This window comes from Oryza brachyantha, chromosome 11 (genome assembly GCF_000231095.2).
Source record: "Oryza brachyantha chromosome 11, ObraRS2, whole genome shotgun sequence".
Lineage (NCBI taxonomy): Eukaryota > Viridiplantae > Streptophyta > Magnoliopsida > Poales > Poaceae > Oryza > Oryza brachyantha.
Genome location: NC_023173.2, coordinates 12,044,129 through 12,057,166, shown reverse-complemented (window position 1 = coordinate 12,057,166; position 13,038 = coordinate 12,044,129). Strand labels below are relative to the sequence as shown.

The 13,038-nt window shown below is 37.2% G+C and overlaps 1 protein-coding gene across 1 annotated transcript; it reads left to right on the top strand.

Moving 5' to 3' along the window:
• The first annotated feature begins 9,147 nt into the window (after positions 1-9,147).
• Positions 9,148-12,009, top strand: LOC102721405 (bidirectional sugar transporter SWEET14-like). Its single transcript, XM_006663408.3, has 5 exons — positions 9,148-9,443; positions 10,215-10,251; positions 10,630-11,002; positions 11,086-11,205; positions 11,298-12,009. Exons 1-5 carry the CDS (start codon positions 9,392-9,394, stop codon positions 11,646-11,648), a joined length of 933 nt encoding a protein of 310 aa, XP_006663471.1. The 5' UTR covers positions 9,148-9,391; the 3' UTR covers positions 11,649-12,009.
• The last annotated feature ends 1,029 nt before the right edge of the window (positions 12,010-13,038 follow it).

Below are 13,038 nucleotides of genomic sequence, written 5' to 3'. Positions count from 1 at the left end.
CTAACACAACCATTCTTTTCATATCGAGACTCCCTTCTGAATTCAACTTTATATTACCATAGGCATACGATCTCTCTTATATATCATATGGAAACTTTATCACCACATGTATTATTCTCTAGCTTTTAGTATCTTGCTTGATCTCGTGATCCCTAGACGTCGACTACTCCCTAGCCAACTCCGATCCATCACCGGCAATACTCTCCCGAGGCCTCAAGCAATACGTTCACGTGCAACAATAAAGAAACCATATTCGAGTACAACTTCACCCTATTTAACTCATTTTAGAATGACAACAGTACCCATACGCATAGAAACCATCTAGAAATCAAATCATGAAAGAATAAATCTGAAACCAAAAAAAAAATTGTGTTTAAGCAAGGAACCAAACAACACATATCAATCAGGTATGGCATATGACCACCCATATTCCTTTGGTCTCACCGCCACGGTCAGCCCATCACACAAATACTTCTACGCAATGTATCACAAACCACTAATTGTGCTTCATCAAAAATTATAAATCAACTTCATGATCTTACATATATCAATCTGCATAATTCAGTGTAAACACCCTAACTTGCACACGAGTCCGTTCATAAAAAAAACAAGTGTTGATCAATTAATCGAATAAATAGTGCTGGGCATTAATTCACACATATAACTCGATCAAATTCTTTACTCCAAGAGGCCTAATATCCTATATCAAATTGCATCTCTAAGCCACACGTATTCTGGCCTGCCCACGGGTATTCGCAGGTAGGATCAACATATTAAAAGCAAGCACTACCTCCATCTCTAAATGTTTAACGCCGTTGATTTTTTAATGCACGTTTGACCATTCATCTTATTCAAAAAATTTACATAATTACTAATTATTTTTATATCATTTTATTTGTTGTTAAGTATACTTTTATGCATACATATAACTTTACATATTTTAAAAAAATTGGATAAGACGAATGGTCAAACGCATATAAAAAAAGTCAACGGCGTCAAACATTTCGGGACGGAGGGTGGACATGATTTCCCTGTGATCCAGCCATGGCAAACCACCAAAATTTCCAAATCTCAAATTTGGATGTTGTTTTTTCAAACCCCTTGAAATGTCAATGTATTAAACTATTATTAGTGTTTGTTTTGTCCAACTATGTATGAAACAAAAGAATGTCAATGTATAGCGCACACACATATAGGTTTGCTCGAATAGATTACTAAAAAGCAAAAGACGAAAAAAGGGTTAAACTTTTCATAGGTAAATTAACCAGCACTGGGAAAAGGTGACGGCGATAAGATGAGAGCGAGGAGAAAAGGTTCATGCTTTTTCTCCATAATTCGTCAATTAATTGCTTTAGTTAATTTCTTCCAGCTTATGGCTGCTAACCTGCATCAAATATCTTGCTAGCAGGAATATTCGAACGGCTGTGAATGTGTCTCAGTCACCTGGATCTTAATTTTGTACGTCCAGTAGTAGTAGAATCGACTTGGAAAGATCCCTGCAAATGCCTAATGGAAAAGAGCTGCAAATGCCTAATGGAAAAGAGCTTGCTAGATCTACCTTTCAGCTTCCCTGTTTTGTGCATAATAAATTAATTTAACCTCTAGCTCTTTTTTAGATATTAGTTTAACATATAGCTGGATGATGTAGAAATTGTAGGTAACTATTGCAATGAACCTGGACAAGCATATTGTTTTTTCTTTTTCTTTTGAAAGAAAAATGCATATTGCAATGTGAAGTTAGCAAAGGAGAGATGCTATGTACTACTGGAATGTAATCAGAGTTGCAGATGCAGGGCATTTTTGACCATGAGAAGATCCTCTTCGTACAATATATTCTGTTGGTTTATTGACGTCAGGAATGTTGGTATTATTTTATACATAATGCTTTCTTGACTACATGTGAGCCACATAGTGACTACATTAGAAGATAGGTATATTTTTCACCAATAACTATTCTCTTGTTTCTTTTATATATTCTTTTGGAAATAGCAGTCCAACTAGTGTTGAATTTTATATATTCAAGTGGTAAACGGTACCTATAAAATGTTTAATCTTAGAGGCAGTTGTGCCACTGGTTACTCAAATCCAAATTTTATATCTAAAGTCAAAATGCATCAATTATAATTATATATATATATATATATATATATATATATATATATATAACAATCAGACCTGGTGGTAGTAGGATATATCCTATCTATAGAGGGTTTTATTACCATCCTTAAAAAATCTTAAGATACTGTAATTTTTTACCATACCTTAAGATACTAAAATTTTACGCTAAAAATATATATCTCAGGATATCTTCTCGAGAATAATAAAAAAAAGCTCATCTGTACGTATGTATATTACGAGCGCAATATTACTTATGATCATGTCCATCACATACACATGTATGCACGTGTTGTGATAGGGATTTATTTGTGGATTGTGTGTGTTCAATTGTACTCTCCAAAATAAAGAAAAAAAACACGCAGAAAATGTGAGCACAGAAGAAATCAATTCCAAATGGTTCTCACATGCCCTGGAAGTACCTAGGAACCTCCCCATAAAGTTTACAAAAATAAAAAAGAGAAAAGCAGAGTAATTCCAGGACCCTCGAAATCCACATATAGTTTCCAACTATTGGTAGATTATGATGTCGCTGCTACTGTCATTAGCCACTAAGCAATAATGCTCAGGTATCTCCAAATCACACGGTTCATAAAAAGGAACAGAAAGGTACATGTCAGTGCAACATGTGTGCAAATTAATCCGGACCTGATCTTTGTTTCAGACAGATTGCAGTCCTAGTGCAAGTAGCCTGCTTGCAGAAGCAGCAGAGAAAGCTTCTGTTTTGACTGCACATTCTGATTCTATCTATGTCCTAAAAACTTTATTTCTATGAATTCTGTGCTCGGCGTTTGACTATCCATCTTATTTAAAAAGAACTAAAAAAATTAGCGGCGCTCAAACTACTATTCATATTTTATCATCTAATAATTAAAATTATTAATCGCAAAAAAATATAGATAAGACGAGAGTCAAACATTGTATCAATAAAAAAACTTATTTTAGGACCGAGCGAGTAGATTTTTCTTTTTCGAGCAAATCAGAGCCGTCCAAATAGGTCGAAGCAACGAGGGCAGAACGGACGGTCGAGCAGCCGCCCTAAAGTATGGATTGATTAAATTAAGTGCTTTAGTGCGCACTTAGGAGATGATAATTGAGCATACTTAATTGGTTTCTGCTTTCCTGTTGCTACCGATGTTTGTAGTGTACGAATCTGTCGGAATCAGGGCACATGGCGTTGTTTTAATTTGCATCTCCATCTTGTTTCTTAGATACTACGAAAATATCTTGCACGCGCTTGCTTTATTTTATTTTTGGACATCTTTTTTCTGCAGGGTATTTGTTTTAAAGGATTTTGTTTGTGCAGAATATACCAGTTTCGAATTTTGGAGGGAAGGGAAAGGAAAAGGAGTGGACAATTTAATAAACACAGCTATTATACTTATACTCGTACCCCCTCAATTCATAAACAAGCATTTGCACATATATATATTCAAGCACTTGCACTCTCTTTTCACTTTTGCTTATGTTTATAAGCCAAAATTTAAATTTTCGACCTTAAAATTGGTATTGATTTAAGGGTTTTTTTCACGTTTACTTTTTAGCCTTGACTTTTATTATAATTATGGTTTATTTATAAACATGATGTTTGATATTTTCATTCAATAGGCGAAAATGTAGCCCCTAGTCGGATGCCTAGACAAAAGTATTTATATTTGTTGAAGAAGGTAAATAGTAAGTGGTTATTGAAACTAAAAGTATAATACAAATTTTACTTTATTTGTATTTTAGTATTGGTTACTCTCTTAAAAGTTCATCCATCGATCAATGTATATGATTTGTATATAATTATAGATGCATATAATTATAGATGCATAGCATTCATATAATATGATAAAGTTAGAAAATCTTGCATAATAAAACTAAGGGAGTAACTTGTGCACCGAAGCAGATTAAGATTGTTTGTTACAATGAACAACATATTGACAGATCAGCAATAAAGCAACGTAGTGCTAGTATTGTATATATTGCTCGGTTGGTCACGATAGACATCCCTATGTAGGGTTAAAGCGGTTCAGCCAGATTATTGTTAGTATTCTCTTCGGGGTTTTTTATTGATTTAAATATTTGATTATTTATCTTATTTATACTTCTTTAATAAATATATTAAATCATAATAAAATAATTAATAATTATATTATATATATTAATAATATAAATGGTTAAACGTGGATCCATGAGTCATTACTGTCAAATAAAAACAAATCGAAAATAGGTATGAGAAATTTTACTTCTCTTGATTATTCTGAAAGGAAAAAACGGATCGGATCCGAACGGATAACTAATGATCGATTATACCGTTTCCGTTTCCATTTTTCTCCACCGATTTGCAACCATTAAATTCCTTCATATGGACGTACTAGCAGCACTCGTTACTGCATATATATGCAGTTCGTCAGGCTGTTTCAGGCCTAATTGCAGAAAAGGTCGCAGCCAGGTCGATCAAAATTAAGCACGTACATGTGGACGATTAATTAGTCTAATGATATATATACTGTCGTTAGTGCTGCATACGCAACAAGCAACGCGTGATCACCTGATCATAAACAAAAACGAGACGCCTGCCTGCTGATGTATAGTGTGCTATACACTACACGACGACGGGGCTCATCTTTTCGGCTTATTGGTGAAAATTGCTCCTGCATCCGTTTTATAATATGAGATGTTTAATTTTTATAACGTTTAACCATTCGTCTTATTTAAATATTTAGTACAAATATAAAAAATGACAAATCGTACTTAAAGTTCCTTTTATAATAAAATAAGTTACAAGTAAAATAAATGATATTTCCATAATTTTTTGAATAAGACAAATGGTCAAACATTGCAAGAAAAAAGTTAAACATCTTACATTATGAAACGGAGGGAGTAGACGGTATATTTACAAATAGAAAATAATTTGTGAGTAAAATTATTATATAGACGTTTATAGCGATATAGAAGACAGAGATGAAAATAAACTGCATAAGAAAAATACTCAAAATCAACTTCAAAAGATTGAAAATCTAAATTTTAACTAAAAGTCAAATAGATAGGATGTTACGACGGCTTTCGAAATCTCAACATCCATGTGCCCTCCCCTGCATGCTGATCGTCAGGGGAATTAAAGCAGCTATCAGAGGCCGGGGCCCACATCTTGGAAGATTGTTGATCCGAGGAACCTTTAAATTTGGTCCCCCAAATTAGGACTTTCTCGCGTCACTGATGATTTGGTTTTGTTTATTTAATTTGCCTACAAAGTTCGATTTATCCTTTACTTGAGAGAAAAAAAAATTCCTGGCTTGTATATCAATTACTCCCACTTAATGTATTTTTTTAATTTGACGTACTGGACGTTTAAACAGAACTGTCAACTAATATTTGACCAACAAACGGGGCAGGAGTGAGAATAGAGGTAAATCTTACATATTTTCAACGGTCTGATCATTCAACACCCACTATATTGCTGAAGGCGATACTGGTGAAGAATGTACTCCCTCCATCCAAAATAAATCAATTTTTTACTTTTTATCTATAATTTTTGACTCTTCGTCTTATTCAAATTTTTTTGTTGATATTTTTGTTTTTATTAGATGATAAATCATAAATAGTATTTACGTGTGACTAATTTTTTTCTAATTTTCTAAAAAAATTTAAATAAGACGGATGATCAAACGTGGAATACGGAAATCGGGGAATTGGTTTTTTTGATAGAGGGAGTATGTGGAGAAGCACAGTAAGATGAGTTTTTTTACCAACATTGAAAAATACCTTGAACTACCAAAAAATTTAGTGTAAAATTTTGATGCCTCAAGGGTACATTGTACTTGGATGTAGTAATTTTTTGAGTTTTTTAATATCCTTGAAAAGTATCTCAATGTATCGTATTTTTTAGCATAAAAATATAGCACCTCGGGGTACAATATACCTTAAGATACTAAAATTTTACACTAAAATTTTTGTAATCTCAAGGTAGTTTTCAATCATGGTAAAAAAACATTAAATTTTTACATAAAAAAATATGATATCTTGGGTATTTTTAAGGATATTTAAAAAGCTCCAACAAGAGCAAGGGAGGTGGCGTGGAGCAAGATAGAACGAGAGAGGACAAGAAAAACTATATATGATCTATCATATTTGAAAAAATACCTTCAGATACCATATTTTTTAATATAAAAATTTAGATCCTTGCATGATGTACCTTATACCTTAAGGTATAAAAAATTTACACTAAGATTTTTGGTACTGCAAGATATCTTTAAGAATGATAAAAAAGCCTTTAATCCAACGATCTAAAATATTAAATAATTTCGAACTAGGTACATAATAGTCCTTGTTTAAAAACTTGATCGCGAAATGATGTCAGATGCCACGACAATCTTAGATTATTTTAGTAACAGAATATATATTATATGCATCTTACAATGCAGATACCTAGATATTAATCCTACGCCAGCATGGCATATGCATTCAGTAGCATGTCGATGTCCTACAAAACTAGTTAAATAGCAACGGACATAATATATAGTGTGTACAGTAGCGTTCATCAATAAAATAAAGGTGATATTATAACGATATAATATTCAATAAGAAAAACTAACACCTTAATTAAATTCTGCACATTAATTAATTTCTGATGGAGAGAAGAACACACCGTAGGTATATACTCCCTCCGTAAATGTTTGACGCCGTTGACTTTTTATTTTAATATAAGTTTGACTATTCATCTTATTCAAAAAAATTTACATAATTATTTATTATTTTTATATCATTTTATTTATTATTAAATATACTTGTATGCATATATAGTTTACGTATTTTAAAAAAAATAAAATAAATAGTCAAACACGTGTCTAAAAGTTAACGGCGTCAAATATTTAGGACAGAGGAAGGTTATACGTCCTCGCATACGTCAAACAACACACGGTCAGAGTGGTGTACACCATCAGATATTCAGATGTATGTATGCAACAGAGGCGCAGAGAAAGCTAGCTTTTCCTGAAAGGAAGATAGAAACTGCTGGCCGGCAGCCGATCGATCGCTGCGAGCGAGCAGCTGGACAACTCCAGCCGTTCTTTGCTTCTCCCCTCCCCAATGGCCTCTCATTAATTAATCACTTTCTTAATCCATCAGGGCCCCTATAGCTAGCTGCATATTTTAATCGAATTAATCGCCTCCCTTGGAACCACGGTCAAAGCTAAGTACTGTCAGTATCAACTAGACTAGTACCTTGTAAATATAGAATGCAGCTAATTATGATAAATTAACTGCCTATCAGCCTATATATATGTATGTATAGCTAGCTTGTCAATTAATTAATGAACTAATTTTGTGATCATCATGCATGCGTAATGCGTTGGGTTCATTAGATACCAACCAATAAACCCGGAAAAAAGATCGATCACGAAAAAAAAGGGGAGAACACAATAATAATTATATATGCTCTGTTCTATATATCCCTAAATGCAGGAGATCTATGCGGGAAAAAAAAAGCATATATGCAGTCCAAGTTAAGGAGGAATAACGACTAGCAGCATGCATGGAGAAAGCAAGCGAAAAATTAGGGTTTATGTGCAGGTGAAGAAAGCCATGGAAGAAAGCAAGGTGCAGCTAGCAGTGACGTGTAGCTAGCCATGCAGCTGAAGTTTTTGCCCTATCTTGGCCGGTATTTGGTGTTCTGGCCTGTGCCTGGCACGCTGCTTTTTTGTGCCTGCCCATATTGCAAGAAACCGTGTGTGTGTTTGTGTATGTGTGTGATACTCTCACGTACACAGCTGATAACTCCTGTGCTCTGCGTGTCAGATAACCTCTGATGAACTTATCATGACTGAATCATATGATAACTCCACGGTTACAGATGGATTTTTGAATAGGATGATCTTGTCTAACAAGGGAAGTAATTAAAGTGTATAGCCAGATGTCCAACCCTCCATACTTGAGGAGAATTACACCATGGCCCGGCCCTCATCGCTGGCTTTTTCCAAACAATATATTTGGAAACAAAATTTAATTTTTAAATTAAAAATTAATGTGTGTGTTTTAGGAATCTAAAAGCAAAAGCTGAGAAATAAAGTTTGATAAAAAAACACCAAAATCATCTCTAAATTTAGTGTTAAAAAATTTATAGGTGTTTTACAATGCTCTATATGCTGGCAGTAAAATTAATCTAGACCATTTATTTTTCTAATCCAATGAATCAGGTCTATTTATACTTAAAAAAACTACTGGTAGTAAAATTATTTTTTCTACTGCTAGTGGAACTTTAAATCTATAGGCGAGATTCTTGTCTTGATAGTAATACTAGTAGTATAATACTACCAATACTAAAGTCAAGCTCAAAAAATAAATATTGGCTTTATAAGCGCAAGGAACAGCGAATAGACGAGGGTGCAAGGAAAAGGTGGCTAGAAATTTAAATTTCCAATTCCGGTAGTTAGACTATAAATTTCTCCAAATACGGTTTGATCGATCAGTTGGTTTTTGCAAATTTTAGGCATCTGGCATTCTGATTTTCTTTGACATGTGCATTACATTAATTAGAGCCAGCTGGTCTCAGATCGTCCATTGGTAAATTAAAGGTGTATGCTCCTTTTGGGCTAGCTCCATCAGTTCTGCTCTCTCTCACTGCACACCTCTCATATATTCCACTGTAATTAAGGCTAAGACAGCTAGCTTAATTAGCTAATAGCTAGCTTAGCTTGTCCAAGGCTAGATCCTCAACTAGGACAACTTGGAGTGCACAGCAATGTTACCAATCCATGCATTGAGGAAGGAGTTGTGAAGGAAAACACAAAAAAGCAAGAGCAGATTGGCAGCTTTCTGCCATGCAATGGTGCTAGCCTGATGATGATTATCTTGTATCTAGTTTAATCAATCCCATGGCTGTGATTGATCAGGAATAGTTTGTGTGTAGGTATTGGTGTCCAGGGTCACACACCATGAGGGGCAGGCATGCATGTCAGCTGGGTCATGTGTGCCTTTTCAGTCTCTGCTTCCTTCCTAGCACTATATAAACCCCCTCCAGCCCAGGTGCTCAGCTCATCAAAGCCTTCAGGCAATTAGCAACTAGATCCCAAGTAGTAGCAGGTGATCAGCTCTCTTCTCTCTTATCTCATTGAGAAAAGAGAAATCAAGTTTTGATCTATACCAGTTACACACATAAGAGGGAGCTAGCTAGCGTGAGATACAAAATTAATTACCTCCTAGCTCTTGCTGCTGCTTGCAAGCAAGAACAGTTTAATTACCCCCATTGATCTCCTCTCACCAAGCTAGTTAATTACTCAGAGAGATCTTCCCAATGGCTGGCATGTCTCTTCAGCATCCCTGGGCCTTCGCCTTTGGCCTCCTAGGTTTGTTAATTACTCTTCTACTTCAAGGAATTCTTCTCTTGAGAATCTTGCATGCATGGTCATTTATACTCATGTTCTTAATTAGTTACTCTCTCCATTTATAATCTCTCTCCTTTTTCCATGTTTCTCTTTTGTTGCCAAAGCTACCATATTCTTTTCCCTACCAATTCATATCCAAAATATAGTGCAAGGCAGCTAGTGGAGTCTGCACGTTGGGATGCAACTGTGAGAGGTTTGCATTAGGAGGGCTACCTTATGCTTTAGCAAAACATGATTTCTCTTGTACTAGTTAGCTAGCTCCATGGTGATCCTCCATTCCTTTTTGTTCCACACTACCCCTGATTACTGCCAAAGCACCCCCCCTTAATTAGATTCCAAAATAAAGATTAGAGAACACTTAGATTCATCATTAAGAGGAGAGATACACATACAAATTAATAATGCATTAATATTGCTCAGCCATAAGCTAGCATAGCCAGGCACAAAAAGAACTAAACAAGCCACACAAATTAAAGGAGCTCAGGGGAAAAGGGCTCCAATATATTTCCCTTGTGTATGTGTGTGTGTCGTGACGTCACACACAATTATTAAACGGATTGATGCTCGTAACGCATCTCCTGGTGTCACGTTGCTTTGCATGGATCGCTCTCTAACCGTCGCATTTATGCATGCACTTATTAATTAAAAAAAATTAACCAAACTAGCTATCAGTTATTACTCCTACAAGCTCCTAACATGAGTATATATTTTTTTTTCTCTCTTGATTTGCAGGCAACATCATCTCCTTCATGACCTACCTGGCCCCACTGTAAGTCTCACACAGGCCGTGTTCGGCTCATTCTACAGATTCTCTCGTTTTTCGCACGCACGTTTCCTAAGCTGTTAAACTTATCTTTTACAGAAAGATTTTATAGAAAAATAATTTTAAAAATCATATTAAACCAATTTATTTTTTTATAATTAACAATTAATTATTCATGTACAAATCTATTACTACCCCCTCCTTCTCCTTCTCGTTCTCCCGAATGCAGCCGTATTCATCTAGTCATAAAAAAACAAAATTCTAGTAATAAACCTGATCCTTTCTTGGACCAAGGGAGTATCATTTTTACGACTAATTAAAAGCATCAGTTAATAAGTAATAAACTAATTACTTTTTGGGGGGGGGTTGTGCATGGTGGTTCAGGCCGACGTTCTACAGGATCTACAAGAGCAAGTCGACGCAGGGGTTCCAGTCGATCCCCTACGTGGTGGCGCTCTTCAGCGCGATGCTGTGGATCTACTACGCGCTGCTCAAGTCCGACGAGTGCCTGCTCATCACCATCAACTCCGCCGGCTGCGTCATCGAGACCCTCTACATCGCCGTCTACCTCGTCTACGCCCCCAAGAAGGCCAGGGTGTTCACCGCCAGGCTGCTGCTCCTCGTCAACGTCGGCGTCTTCGGCCTCATCCTCCTCCTCACCCTCCTCCTCTCCGCCGGCCCGCGCCGCGTCGTCGTGCTCGGCTGGGTCTGCGTCGGCTTCTCCGTCAGCGTGTTCGTCGCGCCGCTGAGCATCATGGTGCGGAATCAAACCGATGTGAGTGATTCTGGCGTTTAGGTCGGAGGTGTGATTGATGAGGGTGTGTGTGTGTTTGGTTGCAGCGGCTGGTGGTGAGGACGAAGAGCGTCGAGTTCATGCCGTTCTCGCTGTCGCTGTCGCTCACCGTCAGCGCCGTCGTCTGGTTCCTCTATGGGCTCCTCATCAAGGACAAATATGTTGCGGTAAGTTCTTTCTTTCTTTTTCATGGCTGCTCCGGTTTGAAGGTATTTTAATGGCGGAAGGCGGTTGAGCTGATTGGTTTCAAATGGAACAGCTTCCCAACGTGCTGGGCTTCACCTTCGGCGTCATCCAGATGGGCCTCTACGCCATGTACAGGAACTCCACGCCCAAGCGCTCAACCATGGTGGCCAAAGAGGTCGAGGCCACGGCGACCGACGACGACGACGCCGCCTCCCCCACCGCCGGCGTCAAGGAGCACGTCGTCAACATCGCCAAGCTCTCCGCCGCCGCCGCCATCGACGTCAAGACCCGCGAGGTGCACCCCGTCGAGTCCCCGCCGGCAGAGGACCACCCGAGCGTCGCCGCCGCCGGGTCGCCGCCTCCACCGGAGGACGACAAATCCGGCGCCGCCGTCGAGAAGAAGGCCGGCCAGGAGGAGGTGTAACCCGCGCGTGCAATGCATGGGTCGCCATAAGAAGAAGAAGAAGAAGAAGGCTACACGTCGAGATCGACTGCGTGCGTACGTAGCATGCATGGCCTACATGCTGGATCGAGAGAGAGAGCGACGTTAAAAAAAAATTAATGGTTAAGGGGGCTTGTAAGTTAATTAATTCTCGTTTTTTTCTTCCCATTTTGTCGATCGTCGTCGTCACCATGCATGTATTTCGTCGTTGATTCACAAATTAATTAGATGCTTGCTTGCTGCTGTAATTCAATCTGTAATGGGTTTTGTTTTCTCTTGTTCCGGTGATTAATTAATTAATCAGCGTGTTAATAATTGTCCCAATTAGTAGTACTACAGTGTGCTTGATTTTTTTTTTTTTTTGCTACTTTTGGGAGCTCTGGTAGTTTGTTCTAATTCGTGGTTGAGTGAGTGATAAGGAATGGATTTGCGCATGCAGCATGGCCCTTTTGCGCGTTTCTTTCGGAGGCGGATTATATAAACTAGGTTGAGCTTTTTCAGTGCTAGTTTAATTAGTTCTAAATCCTATGTTAGGTTCTGCATCGAAAAGAAAAGGGAGATGGAGATGAAGGAGCCTATAGCTGTGGGACTTTGGCCCTGTTCGGCAGTTGGTTTATTAAACGGCGCAAACGTATACTATATGGGTAATTAATCATTAACTATAAAAATTAGAAAAATAAATTAATCTGAATTTTTAAAGTAAATTTTATATATAATATTTTATAAAAAGATACTGTTTAACCGCTTGAAAAGCGTGTTCATGGAAAAGAGGGAATATGGGGTAGTATGCATTGCCGAACACAGCCTTTGAAAGTGGAGGCCATTGCCGCCGAGCTTGATGCAGGCGTACGCTGAAGGTGAAGCGGTGATGACGAGGGAGAAGCATGAAGAAGAGGGAAACTCTTTTTTACATATCCACCATATATTTACATGTCATCTAGATAAAAAATATAAAAAAATATTTACAAGATAGATTAATATTAGTTATAGCACTCCACTAACATGTATATTTAAATTTAACTTCTATAAGTTGCAACAAAAAATAAACTAAACAGAAACCAGTATACGCATATTCATAATTATTATTTTTTATTTTTGTGGACATTTATTCGTGTGCTAAAGAGAATGTTTGAGTTGGGCATGTTGTCTTGAAACGGAAAAAGTGGGTGAAACTAAGGCCTGACCAATCAATTTCAAAGTGCAACTATTCTCTGAATTTGGTGGGCATGTGTAAACGTAAATCTTTTATGATCGATAGTGTTTTAAAAGTTACAGATATACGGTAAGAAAAACGAAAGCCTACGTGTTTACGTGGAAAGTTGGCTATATGCTGGCTATAAACTGATGTGAAGAAAAGAGATAATGAAAAAGA